General features: G+C 40.1%; 1 protein-coding gene across 5 annotated transcripts in view; it reads left to right on the top strand.

Moving 5' to 3' along the window:
• The window catches only part of gphnb (gephyrin b), a 108,845-nt gene that overhangs the window by 72,056 nt on the left and 17,887 nt on the right, over positions 1 to 18,902 (top strand). For 2 of the 5 annotated variants that reach the window (XM_006792600.3, XM_006792599.3), the window contains exons 9-11: positions 12,087 to 12,128; positions 13,911 to 13,985; positions 18,257 to 18,313. In XM_006792600.3, the coding sequence (XP_006792663.1) occupies positions 12,087 to 12,128; positions 13,911 to 13,985; positions 18,257 to 18,313 (174 nt within the window). The remainder of the gene's footprint in view (positions 1 to 12,086; positions 12,129 to 13,910; positions 13,986 to 18,256; positions 18,314 to 18,902) is intronic. The other 3 variants (XM_087851894.1, XM_087851895.1, XM_087851896.1) reach the window with 3 other exon arrangements.

Genomic DNA, 18,902 nt, shown 5'->3' with positions numbered 1-18,902 from the left:
CTGAGCACCTAGAGGACACTGCCTCATTCCACCCTGGTCCTATAGCATTTTTTTTTTATTAGTGGTTTGATGTATGGCTTTGGAGCCAAAGCCAGGGCTTATGGAAATCACGTCCTCCTCTGCAATGTAGGACATGAGTCACTTTGCATCCGAAACCACTTCGGTAACCTTCACCGTGGATATTTGACATTCAGCTCACTGCTGCAGACCAACAGGGAATATTAATGTACACACGAATGCAATCAATTTAATGACAGTAAATTTAATTACCAGTTAACTGTTAGTTTGCCAATTGATCGTGGAAAATGGGAAAACATCTTCATCGAAGGTTCAGAGAGGCAAATTTATGAAAGAAATAATGGGTCATTCAAACCAACACGAGCTTTCTGCTCAACCTTCTCCGATTTGCATAAAAGCTTTATGGTGCAAAGTTTATACATATATAATGATTGGTGTGAAATTTCAGCTTCATATATTAAATAATTTTCATGATCACAAAAACAAAAGAAATTACATTTTCATTCAACTTTCTTGTTGTATTGAGCAAATATAATAAGTTTTACAACAAAAATAAAATTCTCAGATTGTCTGTCAAAATAGAGTAAAAGTATGGATTTTCCAGACTCTAACTATAGCTCAGAAAATAATATAGTTAAATATGTGCGTAATATTCATTTTCAAGACCTGGGTCATTCGATTTTTACACCGTTTCTGCTCCATTATCTCAGATTTGTCCATAGCTGTCATTATAGTACCATCTAGAACAGTGTTATATTCAGATTATACCATCTATCAATATTTTTGTTTTTGTGGTACAACACAACTCGTCATATTAGCTTAAAATAGCACGAAATTTAAATGAAAGTGGGTTGTTTTTTTTCATTTTTGTGTCCTAAAAATTTCATGTTAAAAAGTATTCGACGTGCTTTATTTTACAGTATGAGATTTTATGAGAAGTCCAACTATATATCATTCAGACATTGTCACTAGTTGTCTTTTGCTGTGTTAGTGTGTACTGTAATAGGGAACTTTGCAGGAGTGCTGGATGTTTTTTGGTTTGTTTGTTTGTTTTTTCATATTTTAACTAGCCAATATTCAGACTTTTCTTATGTATCTGTTCTAAATTACAGATTCTGATTAATTTTGAAGCTAAGAAAGACCAGCGAAAATTTCAGCCTTTTATATTTAAGAGTTTTTGAGATATGCGTGTTCAAACATTGCAGCAGATGTCAGTGCGGGGGAAAAAAGAAGCCTGAAAGTGGGTCGACGTGCCATTTATATATATATATATATATATATATATATATATATATATATATATATATATATATATATATATATATATATATATATATATATATATATATATATATTTGACACATTTCTTGACACATTTCTTATTTTTCTGACTTAATCATCAGCTGTTTGTTTGTTGCACTCATCTGAATTTTCCACACCTTTTTCCTTTTAGTGTAACTACTTTGATTTTGTTCTATTTTTGGGTAGCTTGGCTTTCAACAGTCTTTAATAATCTGTCCCTTGCAAGAGTTTGACAGATGTCAAAATGCGCGTGTTAACGTGATGTGTAATATGAGCACGAAAAAAAGAATGCACATGCAGTTTGGCCTGGGCCTAGTCTGTACTCAGATCACAGCATCATCAATTGCAAATACGTAGTGACAGAGGATCACTGACAAACTGAAGTGATCTGTCAGCAGGACATGAATGATTTATGCCCTGGCTGTATGCGAATGCCCCATTATAGTGTCAGCTCAGCTGGCTCTATGCGTGACAGATCAATGATCTGTAAGCTTGTATGGCAGATTTCTCCTTCTCTAACCCTGAACAGGAGATATGACTCTTTACTGTCCAAAGGTTTGTGGTACAGTGTGGGTATGCGGGTGTTTCTCTGTGTGTCATCTACACTCGGTTTGGTACTGTGAAGATGAAGCCAGGTGTGTGTGTGCCTGGTTTTAGACCTTTAGCAGCAATAACTTGAAGTAATTGTTTTCTATGAGACTTTATCAGTCTCTCACATAATCTTGGCCCACTCTTCTTTACAACCTTGCTTTAGTTCATTCAGGTTTGTGCGTATTAGCTTATGCACAGCTCTGTTAAAGTCCTCATTTCAGTTGGTTTAGGGTCTGGACTTTGAGTGGGTCGTTGCAAAAACTTAATTCTGTACTTTTTCAGCCATTCTGCTGTTGATGTGCTGGTGCTGCCATTTTCACCCAGGTTTTAGCTGTTGAACAGATGGCCTCATATTGACTGTGGAATACGTTGGTATACAGAGGGGTTCATGGTCGACTCAATAAGTGCAAGGTGCCCAGTTCATCTGGCTGGAAAATGAGCCCAAACCGCCATCCGTCCACTAATGTGCTGGATAGTCTCGTGGTTTGTTCAAATGCAATTTTGCAAAACTAAGCTTTGCTAGCATGTTTTTTTCGTTGTTGTTGTTGTTGTTTTGTTGTTTTGTTGTTGGTTTTTTTTTTTTTGGGGGGGGGGGGGGGGGGTTGTTTATTTGCTTGTTTGTTTTTTTGAGAGAAGCATCTTTCTCCCAAAAACCCTTGCAAACAAGCCATAGTTGTTCAGTCTTTTTCTAATTGTGCCGTCATAGACTTTAACATTTAACAAGCTAACCAAGGCCTGTAGAGTCTGATATGTAGCCTTGGATTGTTTGTTTGGGGTTGTTTTTTTGCATTTTTCTGAGCATTGCACAGTCTGACATTGACTTCAAGTGCATTTTATTAGCAGCTTCTGGCTTCTGCTTAACACCTTAATAACATATTGAAGCAGTAAAGCAATGCTTAGTATTCTACATGAGTGCAGAGAATCCTACAGTATGAAAACGTCTATACCAGGCTGTAAGTGTGCTTCATTTTCTGTGCTGCAAAACTGAGCATTTTTAAAAAGTGAGAATCAGTGTGTTTGTTGACGTTACAATGGGAGTCTCCTTCAAGTTGCACTGCAGTTTTTCGCATTTCTGCCTCGGCTTCATTTTTTAGTTCCCAGATGTTGCCATTTGGTCATTAGCGCCTTTATCCAGTTCACGCAGTTACAGGATTCATTAAAAGTGTAATGTCAAAGAAAGTAAGAAAGAAAAAGCATAACTGAAAATGGCCTCAGTTCATTTTAATGTATCACAACTTAGAACAGAATGTGATTAAAACTGAAAGTAAAAGTGAAGTAAAAAAGTTAAAAATTCAGTTAAAGCCAGTTAAATGCGTATGGCTGTAGTTTTGTTTCAGATGAGGATAATATGCTGAGCATGCAGTTTGGTGACCTGTGACCTTTAAGTGAAGAGTTAGGATCAATAACGGTGCCACATAGATTAGAGATGGTATTAAAAACTGCCATTCACAAATCCCATATTCAGTGTGGCCTGTGGTGCTGCCCTGCGTGCAGCCTCGACTCTTTTATGGAAGTGGTTAATGCATGTGCAGCACGTCAAATTTTCCGATGGAGATGGTAAAGTACAGTACAATGTTATGAAGATCCTAATCAAACTTAATTGATAAAAGCACACATAGTACAGGTAAAATGTATTGATTGCTTTAATGCTCTTTTCTTTTACTTTACTACATTTGACCATTTACTGTATGCTGCAGTGGGCGAGAGTGTTACGAGATACTTTACTGTTGGAGCGAAGGCGCAGTGTGACGTTCCGGCGCTTCTTTACAGCTCGTGTCGTCGTTCTTTTAAGGTTTATTCCCCTGCACAAGTGATAGATAGGATTTTTTATATGCCTTTGTGTTCTGCTGAAAGTTTTATTATGTTTGATTTAACTTGACAGTAGTGACCGCTTGTGTGTCTGCTGGTGTGTGTGTGTGTGTGTGTGTCTTCGGCAAAGCGGCAATAGTGCTAGATATGTGTTATTGTCCTCCTCCATTGCAGTAAGGCTCATAAATGTGGCTCCTCGTCTTCTGGCCTGTTGGAGGTGTGGAGGATTTATGATGGAGTGAGCGAGAAAGTAAGAAAGGCGAAAGGAGAGAGAAGGAGAGAAGAAAAGAGTGGGAGGGCGCGAAAGGGATAGATAGCTAATAACTTCGAGAGGACAGGGGACTGGGAGAGAGTAGGAGGTGGCGAAAGGGTGATGGAAGGAAATTAAAATGCACACAGAGTGAACAGTAAGGACAGTTCAGCTATTTTGGCCTGTGTCTTTTTGTCAGTCTTTATTCATCTGTCCATCCCAGAAGTCCGGTAGCTCACCTCATATTAGCCTCAGCATTCTCCCCTCCCCCGGTTCACTCATCTCAAATCAGTGTGATTGTGACAGAAGGAGGCAGAATAAAGTTGAAAGATGCAAAAAAGAAAGATGATCGCGAAGAGGAGAAAGTCACATCTGTCACTTTTCCTCAACAGAAAGGCTCATGGGAAATACACACTCCCGCACACATAAACACACACACAGAGTCCTCAGTCATGCATGTACAATTTAGGACAGCACACATCACCGTATGTGCAGCTATATGCCCTCCTCCTCACTCTCCTCCTCCTCATTGTCTCTCTGGCTGTTGCATTTCCTCGCCACTCTCTCTGTCTTCTGCATCCTTCCTGCTCCTGCCTTCCCTTCTTATCGCGTTTTCTCTCTCTCTCTCTCTCTCACTCTCTTGCTCACCCTTCCTCACTCACCCTCTCACAGTTAGCGAGTGTGTAAAAGTGTGTGTTCGTGTGTGCATGTGCTGGGGAGCTCATTCTGTTTCGACTCCAGGCAGAAGATGGTAAGTAATGTCTTTCCTCCTGCATATCTGAGAGTGTTTACAGGTTTTGAGTGTGGAGGGTTGTGTGTGCGGAGGTCGCTTGTGTCCATGTTTAATAAGTGAAGGATTTTGTATTATTAGCTGAGTGGGCATGGGGGGTGGATATATTGCGTGTGCAGCGTTGTGTTTTGCAAATGTTATTTGTGCATGTGTGCTGCTGTTGATGAGGAAGCTGAAGCCTGAAGGAGGTACAGTGTCAGGCCATGGATTAGTTAGGAGGTAGGAGGGTGAGTAATGTAGGATACTGTTGACTAGCTTAAACTAGCGGTGGGCTGCAGAGTGTGGATAAAGAGTAAGGGACTTATGTGCCTCATGTTTTGGTGGTGGTGTTACTGTCGTGTTGGACGGTGGCAGTTACATAAAAAGACAAAGAAAGGATGATGAGTATGAGTAAGCGACACAATATCTCATAGGGCTCTGCACTCCAGCAGTCAGTCAGTCACTTAAGAAGTAGATGACACTCCATCCACATTTCCCTCCCTCCCTCAGCTGCTGCTTTTATCCAAAGCACCTTACAATTTATGCAGAACAGGAATCAGAAACCCCATGATGCCGATGCCTTTACTGTTATTCCTTGTCCCTGGAGTTATCATGTGCTTCCTTCCAGGCAATAACAGAGCAGCTTAGCTGGAGCACTACTGTAAATGGAAATGAGGGCAATATGGATGAAGAAGTGTGGAAGCAGCGCCTTCAGAAATCCATGATGGCTTTAAACAGTTGACAAGGAGAAGCAGCAAGATACTGATGTAACTGTGGAGAATGACGCCACTAATAGCTAAATGTCAGGTACGGCAAAAATGATGGCTATTATGGAGGCTATGCTTTGTAGAGCCTGTGAGAACCTGTGGATAAAATAGAGCTCTGCCTCTTTGTGCTTGTTTGGACTAAGAGAGGACCAAAAGAAAACCGCACACAGCTTACATTAGGACAAAAAATGAATCCAGAAAATTGCATTTTGTTAAAAGATAAGTTGGACATTTTAATCTTTTTGGCTTTCTTGCTTATAGATATGTTTTAAATTGATACCACTCTTGTGTCTGCATTATAAATACAAAGCTGCAGATTAGTAGCTGATTAGCTTAGCTTTAAGACGGAAAGCAATGAGATAGTTCACCTTTCAGCACCTCTAATTATTACTAATGAGCCTGTGTTATGTTGTTTATGTAATTTATAGCAAAGCCGCAGCATGTTACATTTTAAAGAGGCTTGTGGGAAGCTTGTTGGTGTATTTTTAGGTTGTCTAATCGTCGTTTGGTCACCAAAGGGTTGGGGCCAAACGTAAAGGGCTGTTGTTACCATAAAGAAATGATAGTTGTATATTGCTGAAGCAAAGAAACCACATTTCTTGAAATATTCTTTTTTTTTTTAAGTAACAGAATCTGTCATCCCTGTTTCCTTTTCAAATGAGTCCTTTACAAGACTGTTTTAGAAGTGTCTGTGTATTGAAACCAGACAAAACAATACTGACTGCTGCACTGGATTTTCAGATTTTTTTATTTTTATTTTAGAAAATACGCGAAAAAAGCTGGTTCACTTTGGAGACACTAAAATATTCACACCATACTGACAGTTTTTTGCTTTTGAGAAATGAGACCCTTAGACTCTTTGTCTACTCTTTCTCCCTTTTATAAACCTGCTTAATCCGGTCTTTATGTAGCCTTAAGGAAAGCAGAAACATGCATGTCAGAGTGTTCAGGAGAGACACAACAGCCTTCAGTAACTGGATGAAAAAGGTAGACTGATGTTATTTAGCTGTGAGGCGTGACTGTGCTGCAAAATGTCAGGTACAGAAGGATGGCTGAGAAAGCTTAAAGGGAACAGACTGTATTGTAATAAGTGTGAGTGTTGAAAAGACCAGATGAAAGTAGCTATGGCCAAGAGGAAAGTGCTCTTTTGTCTCTGATTAATGTACACACAGTTGGCCCTCCCTGCCTTTATTTGTCTCCAGGAACCCATTGACCATTTGGGTCAAACTGCTGTAGGCTTTAAATCAAAATAAGTCGAATGTGCTTGTTCATGTGTGGAAAGAGCATGTGCACACACGGTGGATTTTCCACTTTTATTATCGAGATTATTAGATATTCAGGAGCGTATATTTTATATGTCAGCATCATCCATATAAAATATCATGTCTTCTACGCACATGCAGCGCAGACACGCATCTGCATGTGTGAAGTTTGCGTGCACCGTGTGCGATATTATATTTGTCTCGAGTTACTCACGCCCACTGACTCAGAGCGTTTGCCTTTAGGGCAGTCGAGGGAGAATAGAAAGTGTACAAGTGCAGTGAACAGCGGGACAGAACAAGAGCAGGAAGAGAAGACAGAAAGACAGACAGGAAAGGCATTAAGAAGAGTGGATGAGTTGTCTGACCAGCTGTACTGAGCGTGCTCCATCACCATGTGGGCTGGGAATGTGAAGCGGGGAAGACTGGTAAGCGATATAACAGGCCTGTCAAATCAGCTGTGCTAATGCCTCGCTCTCTGAAAATTCACTCAGTAGCTCATTAATTTCTAACATATGTAGACATGGCCATAGGAGCGCTGTGATGAATGACCGGGGCAAGATGAAGATGCACACAGCACATGCTCCGGGTCAGCCTCGCTACTAGTTGTTTGGCTTTTCCAGTGTGGACTCTTAGCCAATATTAGTTATTCTTGAGGGAGCTGTTGGAGAGCAGAGTTTGTTTTTTTGTTTTTCTTTCGTAACTCTGTTTTGAAACTGTAAGCAAAAAAACTTGAAATTACTTTAAAGCAGTGACAGCAGGAAAGTTTAATTTGACAAGTAAAGAAAGCAGCTCATCATAAACCTGCACAATCAGCTGGTGATATCATTCAAAAAATGTTTACTTCAGCCAAACTAAATCTATAATTCAGCTCACGTATGTGTGTAATCTAATCCCAGAAACTCTAAGTGTGTTACATTTTCTCTTTCGTCTTCTTTTACTTTCATACTTTGAACTGTAAGTAAATTATAGACTGAATCTAAAAAAAAAAAGTATCCAGCATGATGATGTCACCCATTAGTTTCTAGACTTCTGCTTGAGCTGTGAGTTATGAGGTAAACAGATTAGCAAGGTGCATCTACTAGACCTAAATTAAATAACACATTCACACTCTTAGAAATTGAGCACAGAATGTTTGGATGGCCGCATTACTTTTAGATAATTGCATTAAAATGATGCAAAATCCAAAGGTCCAAAAAGGATCCAAAAGGCACCAACACTACAAACACAGTTATGAGGTTAAGAGGTACTCAGTGCATTGCAGTGCCAATGTATCAGTTAAAATATATGAACATGAAACAGCACTGATTGGGTGGCATTCTGATGCATGAATATTATTACTGTCCCTATTAATATGTTTGAAATATTTGATGTTAACATTGTCTTTCACCTTGTTTGTCTATTAATACTAGTCATGCTAGCTTCACATTTACCTCTGTTGCAGAGATGAGGGAACCACTAACCCCAGCGAATATCACTGTGTGTAATATGAAGCGCAGTGGGACATTTATTAACCCCATTTTCACATAAATGATTTTAAATGCTTGTCTCCAAATCTGACCAAATAGCAACATAGAAATTTGTGAACTAGCTGCCCATTGATGGCTTTATTTAAAGTGCTGTGTATGATTGTTTCTGAAGAAATTTGTTTGCGTTTCACTATTAAAAATTTCCAAATAAACTGATACATGCTGTGGCTGTAAATATATGTAATATATCATGTATCAAATACTTTTCTAGATATTTTACCACTGCAAATTGTGTTGTAAATACAAATAAATATAGCAAAACAACTGACAAGTAAAAAAAAAAAAAAAGAGTAAAGAAAAAGGAGTTGGTAGCTCATTTCATGAGAGTAGTCTTATATAGCCGATTTGTTGTGTCCACATGGTGTGATTGACACAATACGAGTAAGGATCAATCAAGAGATCGGCATGCTGCCTGGAACAAATGCTGCAAGAGAAGTAAACTATATGAAAATGCTACATTGTTGCGTTTTTAATGTCTGTTAGTATATTTTGACGTTAACCTTACAATCATGTAATAAAGTAGAGTATACGTTTTTTTATTGTAGTGCAATATACCTATATAATATTCAGAAATTGTCACTAGCTGTTTTTGGCAATATGATTCAATTTTATGGCGAGAAAGGCAAGTCAAAAGTTTAGACTTTTATCTTTAATAAATGTGAGATTTGTGCCTCAGATTTGTGTGATAAAGCATGAAAGCTGAAAAAATATATATCTTAAAATGTATTTCATGTATGAAGATAAAATTTAGTAGAAATCATTATTGGTCGATGGATGGATACCATAAAATTTTGAAGCAAATCAGAGATGGTCGAGCAGAAAGCCTTTGATGATTTGAGATGGAAAGAACCTAAAATAACAGTCTAATGACAACCTGACAGTATTATACTGGAAAGTCTTTATTTTATAAAACACCTTAATATTTTTCATAGAAACAAATTGGAGATCACAAGAGTTTAATTGCAAAATAACATTCTGATGTTTGGAGATCTGTCTGCTAGCATTGTATTGCTGTACTTTAACAGGGAACTTTCTCACATCTTGGGGATGATTATGTAACTCAGTTTCATTACAAAACACTGTCATATTCTTGAGACCAACCCTCCATCACCACAATAAACTCAAAAAACAGCCCTCATCTAACAGTCTACACAACTACTATCATATACATATAATGAATATGCATCATCTTCTATTTATATTATAAATAGAAGATGATAGACTAAAATTCTGGGTTGGAAAAAAAAGAATTGATGTATTCAGTCTATGTTAGTGAATTGAGCCCTACCTCACCGCTACAGTATTTAGGAAAACCTTGTGTAGTTTACTTCTGAGTTTCAATTTGTAACCTCCTATGGTTTCCTGCCAGTGTCCATTATCTGAGCTGTGAGCCACATGAGGGCAACTGCTGTGAATGTAGAGCATTTCAATTAGGAAGGATGAGATGCTCATCTCCTTCACAGTCCTGCTTTACAAAGGCTATTTATTATATAATCTGAAATGTTACTGATTCATGAGGAAAAGTCAGGAACTGTCTAATGACTTTGCTAATAATTCATACTGAGCTTTGCTTTCATGTTAGGCATTATTTGGGGACTAGATGTAATACTTCTAAATTGGTTTCCCAGTGATATGTCATAGCTGGAAGGCTCTTCGACCAGAAACAAACAGCCAACCCAGATGGCTGCGTTTATGTGCAGTTTTTGTTTGGGATATTTTGGCAAACTAGCACATGAATGAAAGGCTGTAGAGCAGTTGTCATAGACACAGGGATTGGCTTTCCGACTAGCACATGATCAGCTTAATAAATCAAATTAATCTGATCTCTGAAATCTGATGAATCTAATGATTCAGTGTCTCTAAAGTAAGATAAACTGGATAATCTATGAGCACCGTCCTGAAATATCACCCTAAAATAGGCTGAGACATAACCTCCTTCTAGCTTCATTAGGGGAGTTAATAAAAAATTTCATGTGCCTTTTGGCGAAGGGATTGTTATTAAAGTGTTGTACCACAGCTTGAATAAAAATACACCAATCACGGGTGACCCCAGTGGAGCAGTAACAGGTGATACCCAGGGATGGTAGAAATAAATTACACTGCCTCATTTATTCCCCATGTGCTTTTGGCTTACGGAGTCCTTTTAACAGTATGTCACATGTGATGTGAAACTGCAGTTGGAGGCATGTTGGATCCAGGCCTGACATCTGTCTTGACTGTAGAACTGACATTTTTACTGTGTTGTGGTCAGGTTTGCATTCTTTTTCAGTTCAAATGGCACCTCTGGTGAATTCAGTTCTTCTACTACATGTGACGTAAAACTTTGTGTTCGAGTAGTGTATAGTCAACAGCAAATGAGTGTGTTATGCATGCCCTATATCACACTGATATTTGCTTTTACACAAAGTGCCCTGGTCTAGGATGGTGACATACAAAATGATGGGATAATCTAGTTTTGCAACCATTTTTTTGAACACATTTTCATCCCTGGAGTTGCAGAGACATGCGAAAGGTGTCCTCTGGCATTAGTGTGGCCATGTTAGGAGTGGTGTTGGGGTTCAAAGCCTTTCAACCAGGAGACCACAGTTTCTGTCCTGTTTTAAATCTTTGAGTTTTGCAATTTATTTATTTTTTCAGTCGCTAATTCATTTTCTTCACATGTGCTTTTTTACTATTGCTTTCACCCTCTGCTTGGTGAAAAACAGGAAATCATTATCAGCATTTATAATAGCCAGTTGATGAGAAATGTAAAAGAACAATGGAGATGGAAGAAACACTCTTTAAGTGAATTATTAATGGTTATGTTGCATAGTCTGTCCACCAGACGGCACTTTGCAAAGTCCATGTGGAAAGCAGTAAAGTCGGGTAGTAGTCTAACATTACAACCGACAACACAGCAAGTGCGAACCATTGCTGATGCTATCCGTGTGCTTTCGCTCCTTTAGCCCTTTGTTTGGCCTGCTAAAATGGCGCCTCGGCAACCACACCCCCTCCCGTGACATCACGCTCCAAAGCCCTATAAATGAGTAATCACCGACATGCTGCGACAGCAAAACAATATTTTTAGATAGCATTGTCATATTCTCTTAGGAAGGATTGGGGAAATCTGTTTATGTTTTGTGTGTCTAAAAAGAAGATATATTGGATTTTCAAATATCTGTATCAGTAATGATTTTAAATTTTTTCAGTTAGACTTAATTTGACAGACTGGGAGTGAGAAACCTGCCTGGGTATTCTTATAACATGCCCCAATGCTGAAGGACACCCTGTGTTTATCTGTGGTGCAAGTGGAACTTGGTGTTTCACAGATATGCATGGATGGATCTGCCACCATGGGAATGGAAATAGGTTGGTCATTCAGATTTCTGGAAAGGGCTTAGCAGAAAGTAGCGAGAGCTTTGTGGATACATGTGGATTCTCTCTGGTCAATTTTAAAAACATGACAATTCTGGAAAATGCATTGAGAGGCTAAGAAAATGTTACATTAATGTGTGATTTATTTATTTTTTTGTTCCTGTGAAACCTGTTCTCCTATTGTTCTGATGGGGAATGAATCCCCATGTAACTCCTACCTGCTGTCCTGACCTGTCCTGTCTTGTCCTTCATGCCCTTGGCTGCCATGGCCTACTTGAGACAGTCACACAGAGAGCTGTCATGCAGATGTCCTCCTGAAAGACAGAGGGCGCTGTCCGCTCCACCCGCCAGTCTCTGTGTGCCTCTGTGCCCCGCTCAACCCGGCTTTGGCTCTGTTAAACCTCTTCTCTTCTCCCCTCCTCTCTCTCGCGGCACCAGGCGCGGCTCCCCTCCTGTTCATCCACCCTAAGCATTGCTGAGGTACTCCTGCATGTGTTCTAAAGCATCGTTACGGTCATCATGGTGGCATCAGTTCCTACTCCTTCCCTCTCCAACAGCACCTCTAATTTCCTGCCTGGCATGACTGCTTCCTGCCTAAAACTCCTTTCCTTTCCCTTGTGTGTATGCTGACTTGCCTGCTACACTCCTGCTGTCTCTCTGTGTTTTTTGACACACAACCCACAATCCTTTGTTTTTCTCCCTGTGTTTTTGTGCGTATTTGAGTCTTGTAGTGAAATGTTGTCTGATTCTCATACACATACTGTATCTAACCCTTTGCCTGGTTTCCATGCACACACAGCCTCCAGAATAAACAAACGTCCATCACTTGGCATATTACTCAAACGCGTTTCAACCTCACAAGTGAAGTTGAAAGTTGCTTGAATTATGTATTTGAATGAAAGTGATACTGGTTGCACAAGCAAAGTATGTTTCTCTCCCTCTGTGTATACACTTCAGTTCTTTTTAAAGCGCCTCGCTGACACACATTCATCAGCTCGTAAAAGAGAAAAGGCCTGGTAAATATAAGCTTTGCAGCTTTGCTGTGCTTGGCACACTGGTCATGGCCCCAAGTGACTCTGATCAGTGAGTGATAAAGACATGACCTCTGTGCAGGGGGTCAAATGGTGCTGGCGCTGTCCACTGTGATTTTGAAGCCCATTGATTAACTGTAATTGCACAGTAATGAAACTACAGATTTTGAATACGTGTTTAAAAATAAATTATCTAGCGAGCTAATGCGCATTTCAATTTCTTTTTCAGCACTAATGCATTAGAGGTAACTTTTTATCTTTAGTTTTATTTTGAAATGCAAAATCGGACATTAACTCAAAAGTAATTGTTGCCTATTTAGTGTGCTATGTATGCCATTAGTCTTAATCTTGCTTTAGACCTAGGCTGATCTTGTCATGTACTGGAATGGGATGCAAATAAGTAACAAGGTACTGCAGTACAGAAATGCCCAATGTGCAGTATATTTGAGGTAATTTAGAAATGTTTCCAATGCTCCCAGCACAGACCTACTCAGGTACTTTCCCTATCATTTAAAGTTGTATTTATATGTAATTTCATATTTTTGGTGGCCATCTTAATCTCAGCTTAAAAAATAAGATATATATGTCTTTTTATTTTATTGATTTTAATAGAACTTATGGTCTCAGGGTATAAAATTTAAATAATTACGCACTTAGAGGCATGTTTTCTAATATTTATTTGTAACTAAATGAGTTAAGGAATAAAAATAACTAATTAAATTAATAAAGCTTAAGCTTAAACAAAGACACCGAGCGAGGCGTTGAGTAGGGCCAAGGGTCAAGCACTCACTTGGGTTCACTTCTTTACATTCACGTTAGTTCAAAAATGTATTTATGCTAGCAGGGCTCACCTGGAACTGTTGTCAGATCCACTGAACTGATTTTGTTTCTCATCCGTCATTCCTTATGTTGTGTTTTTTGGCAGTTTTCCAGTGACTTGTTTGCCACTTTTTTTTTATTTATTTAAATTGGTCTGACTGCCGAATGTATGTCATTCAATGGCTTATTTCTGGTGTGTGTGTGCGTGTGTGTGTGTGTGTGTGCGTATTTGTTGCATTAGTATGCTAAATTAGCAGACTGTGTGTGCAGCTGTGTTTAAAACACTACTAACTGATGTGTTGTAACAGTCTGAGTGGGAGTGTATGCCTGTCGTCTGTATGTGTGTGTGTGTGTGTATACGCATGCGTGTGTATGTTATGAAGGTGAGTGACTATCCTGTGGCTTCCCCCAGGCCTCACGGAGAGAATTCAGGGCTCACCTGGATGAGGTCATCACGCTCAAGTCAAGGTACTCTACCTTGGACCAGGTAAACCCGCTAACCTTCTAGCAACTTCTCTACCGGCATGCAGGCCACTGGCATCCCACTGAGCACCTAACCACACTAGTGACATGCACAAGCATTCACGTACACAGACAGGGAGGCTGATGGAGGGACAGAGAGGCGCACGCTGTATTTTAGATTGCACTGGGCTTCACTTTGCTATAGCATGTACCTGCAGCACTGGAGCAGGTGAGAACTTGGCACTACTTTAGTAATAGACAGTATCTAACTGCTTATGTTAAGTTGAGAGACGGAGAAATGAAACATATCTAAATGCAAGAGATAACTGCAGGGTGAGAATGTTCCCGCCATCTCAATTGGTCAGCCTAAAACTTAACAAACAAACTTTTAAGTGTTTAAGTCTGCCGGTTTGCTCCAAACTGAATTGCATATAAAGTAGATTACTTGCAAATTACTTGCAAATAAGTAGAAAGCTTAATATTACCAGCTGCAAATGCAAAGGCCAGTCTATATTCTCTGCATGACCTGTGTGGACACAAATCAAATCATGTATAGCAGGTGTAAAAGGGATCTTGTTTAATGAACACAAACACACATAGGACGCGTCCACATGTTGCATATTTCTACAGCAGAGGTGTCTGTTGCCTGAGCCATGCAGAGCTAGGTTCAGATTTAGAAGTACAGTGGTGATGCACATGGGCAAAAAGACAAAATGAAGTGTTTTCAAAAGTCAGATGTATTTGGACACTGATTTCCATCTGATTTTAGTCTATAAGTTGTCCTGTGTACCACCATCTTCAATAGTTTGCAACATTTCTTCTCCATGCCTCAATCTCAAGAACTCCACCAGCACTCATTCTCTTCCATTCATCCCCCCATCTGGTCATTTGTCAGGTTTGATGTGTGTGTCAGTGCCTGGTTTCTGCACAGGACGCAACATATTCGTGTGTTTGTGCCTGATATGGATATGCCAGTGTGCTGCTGGATTCACAGAGGGATGACTGAACAGTAACTGACCTCCCCACGGGAAGCCATGAGTGCACTCTCCAGGAGGTTGAAGCCATCGCTCTGGATTGCCACAGTAGCATTTCCCCCTGCCCTCTACTACTCTGTCTCTATCATCCTGGCATTTTGTCCTCTGCTCCATCCCTCTCTCACTCCGTCACAAGGGGTGAGGCGGTTGAAGCCAGTTTACAGCAAGCCTCCATGCCCTGTCACAGCCTTCTCCTCCTTGCAGAGGATGTATTAATCTTCCCCTTTTTGCATAATTTGTCTGACAGCTCCTTTGTTTTTGTGCTGAGCTCAGCACCGCGGCAGTTGCATCCCATCATTTCCTGGAACATCTCCTTAGCCGGCTAGTTATTGGCCCCATCGATTTTTCCCCGGGCGGCTCACAGATGCTGGGCCACGTGTCTGGCTGACCTGGCCGTGCTCGCTATTCTGTGTCCGTACACAGAACCGTCACCTGCTCCCCAGCCCATTGATCTTCCGGGCAGATCTCCATGACAACCCGTTGTCAGGCTGTTTCCACGGTGACGGCAAGGTTGCCGTTTAGAGCGCTTAGTGTTTCTGGCACGAAAGCCGGTGGTTTTTCCATTTGCGTGTGTGTCTGCATTCCCTGCAGCATGCCTAATGCTTCGTTGCAAACACTCACACATGAATGTGAAAACTGCCTGCTTTTATTTCCTTTATTTTTGCTTATCCAGGGAGTTTTGAAACTGTTGTTCTTGCGTGTATGATGTGTGCCTGTTAAAATTTGCATCCCTCATACAAGCCCATTCTCTTCTCTCACTTGGTCGGTCTCTCACCAGTAACAGGGGATTGCAGCGAAGGGTAGATTAGAAATGAGTGCGAGAATGTTTGACAGTCTGCTTTTATGCCTTTCCTCTAAACGTCCAAAACATCCCAGTCTGCCTTTGTACTCATTCTCCATGTATCCTCCTCGCCTCTAACACATCCCCCTGTAGCTTTTTTCCCGTGTTCATCTCCATATGCAAACTGTCTTTCCCCATGGCTCTCTGATGGTATGATGTTTTCTTCTGAGCTATTTTTTTGCCATACTGAGGTTTTGTTTTCAACCTGTGTCAGCATTAGTGTCATCACTCCACATTGCATTGAGGTTTTTCCGCTATGTGCTAGCTAATGGTGACCGTATATTGCTGCAAGACAGACTAATGATCCATTACTATAGGACAGAGTGTGAAATTGGGTTGGGTAGAAGAAGAAAACCTGATCTTTGTGGTTTATCTGTGTGTTTAAGGAGACCAGTTAGGCAGTAAGATTTTGATGTAATTGTTATGCTTTTTTAAATTTTATTTTATTTTAGATGTCCTAGTCCTAGTGTTCTTGGAATGGCACACCTTGTACAAAAAATGCCCTAGCTGTCAGTCGCTAGTTTTCATATGTGCTTTTCAATGTCTGCAAGTTTGATCTGTGCCTTGCTGTAGCTGTAATTAGCCCCCTTAATCCCCACCTTTGTCCTTTTTTTGTTTTTTCATGCCTGCCTCTCTCTGTTTCTTTCTGTTTCTATCCCTGTCTCTATCACTCTCTCGCTTGCTCTCTCTCTTTTATATATAGTGTTATATAAAATAAATATAAGGGCTTTTGAGCTTCAGCACAAATTTGCTAGCATGAGCTGTTGCCATCATGGCATCCGCTGAAAAAAGCTTGTACCAACTAAGAGAAAGTGGTAAAATTGTAAATATGATGAGGCATTTTAAATCCAGAAATTAGACTCTTAAGCACTAATGGCAGTATTGAAAGGGTTAGCAACTCAGCAAACTCAATTACAGTTGTTGTGTTACTGCTAGTCCTCAAAATATTAGGTAGTCCATCTGTGTGGTGACCTATCTGCTGCCAGCCTAAACTAAAACTTCGTTAGCATTTGCATCTGCTGAAAATTGTTTATGAATGTCATTATGGGTATACAGCTTACCAACATGGCAGTATGGGGGTTAAAAAGCTGAAGGGGAAACTGGTGTTTTATTCACAAGTTCTGTCCGCCTAAACTGTGCCGTTGTAGGGTTATAATCTAAGGCTACGTCCACACATGTTCAGGTTTTTTTTAAGAAAGGGTTTTTTCTACATTAAATAAAATATGTCAGTCGACCTCAAAGCAATAGCCTTATTATAGCAATTTATTATACAGTTGTATTTGCTAATTTGTTTTTATTTTTGTTTCATTTTGACTTTTTTTGTCTTCTTTTTTCAGTTTAGTTTCCCTTAGTCTACAGAGTGAATTTTCTTTTCAGTTATTTTGTTTGAAAATGTTTAGTTTTAGTTTAGTTTTTTATTAGTTTCGGCGTTAGTTTTAGTCAGTTTAATTATTATTGTATGGAGGGCACATGTCAGAGGGAAAATTGATGACAATTAGTATGTGTATTACTACAGAAACACATAACTTTTGTAAAGCAGTTGATCCATAGTGTGTCATAGAATTGTAGACCCATTATACATGTATTTTAAGACTCATCAGGCAAGTTGTAATAAAATATTTTACCAGTCTAATAAACACTACAACTAAGTATATCTCTACTACATTTTTAGTTAAAAAATTAACTAAAGTTTTTTTGTTTAAACTCAATTTTCTTTCATTTAGTTGAATTTGTTTTTCAAAAGTTAGTTAACTAAAATGTTTTTTCTCATCTAATTTTCGCTTTTGTTTTAGTGTTAGTTAATTGTGATAACCTTGGTGGACATGGCTTCAATGGCTACATTAAATTTGCTGGACACAAAGTAGGAACACATGAGGGCTACTTATCCAAGAAATTCCCACGGCGGCATGCAGGAACTGTTGACATCGGGACTGAGACTAGATTGAAAGGCAGAACTGGCTCTGCTCCAGCACTGCATCAGAGGTTTACGATACAGTGTAGTAAGTCAAGCTGTCCCAGTGAAAAAGAAAAAAATCTGCTCTGTTATCATTTTTTGTAACTGAACATTTTTAAAGCATTGCTATTATAACTTCTGATCATTATAGAGTGCATCCATTATTTCCGGATCAGCAAAATCACAACATGAACCTCAGCTAAAGTCTTCAGGAAGCCAAAAAGCCACTAGGTGTTCATTCTTTATGGCCCTGCTTTATGCCACCTTTCTCTTTAGCTCTTTTTCCTTCTTTCTCTCCTTTCTGCTCCTCTCCCCCCCAGCTCCTGCTAGGGTTGCTTGTTGTAGTGGATGCCTGTCTGTCCGTTTGTCCGTCCGTCCGTCTGTGTGTCTTGTCTGTCTGTCTGTGGTGTTCTGGTTGCTGGGACAGATGCACTGATGCCTGTGATTCGATGCTTTATCTCCACTAGCTCCAGTGTAGGTTGGAGGGGCTTAAAGATGATCGCAGGAGGACCTTCAGCTCTCGAGTAACTATCCCGCCCCCGCCCCCTCTCCTCTTTCCCCTCTTCCCCTTCTCCCCCCCCCCCCCACCCTCCTCCGAGGAGCGCGCAAAACAAATGCCCTGCTCTTTGTACCTCCCCACCCCACCCCACCCCCTACTCGCTTGCCTAGCTATCTCTCTAGCTCTCACTCCCTCTCTTTCTCTCTCTGTTGCCACTGGTCTGTTTCTTGTACTCAATCTGTCGCTCACTCTACATCACTCTTTGTCTAGCTGTTTTCTCTGTCCGGTCTGTTAGGGTTCCTCTTTTCTCAGTCTCCCACGCACACTTCCCTGTCTCTTATTGTTCGCTTTCTCTCTTTGTTTCTCTCACTCTTCTTCCATCTGCTCATCTTTCTCTGTTTCTGTCTCTCCGGTTAACATGCTCTGCTTTCAGTAGCTATGTCTGGTGTGCTGGATGTCTGTTAAGTAGATGCCATCAGGCCGCTCTAATGGTCTTTATTGTTTTCGTTCTTTTCTTCCTCTTTTCCCTCTTTTCTGCTATGTCTCGGCTCTGTAGTTTAGTGAAGTCTGTCTAGTCTGTGCTTCCTGTTTTTGTTTGTTTCTTTCTGGGCTGT

Source organism: Neolamprologus brichardi, chromosome 15 (genome assembly GCF_056152115.1).
Source record: "Neolamprologus brichardi isolate AB-2024 chromosome 15, ASM5615211v1, whole genome shotgun sequence".
NCBI lineage: Eukaryota > Metazoa > Chordata > Actinopteri > Cichliformes > Cichlidae > Neolamprologus > Neolamprologus brichardi.
The sequence above is the reverse complement of the archived record's forward strand: the minus strand, read 5'-3'. Positions and strand labels throughout refer to the sequence as shown.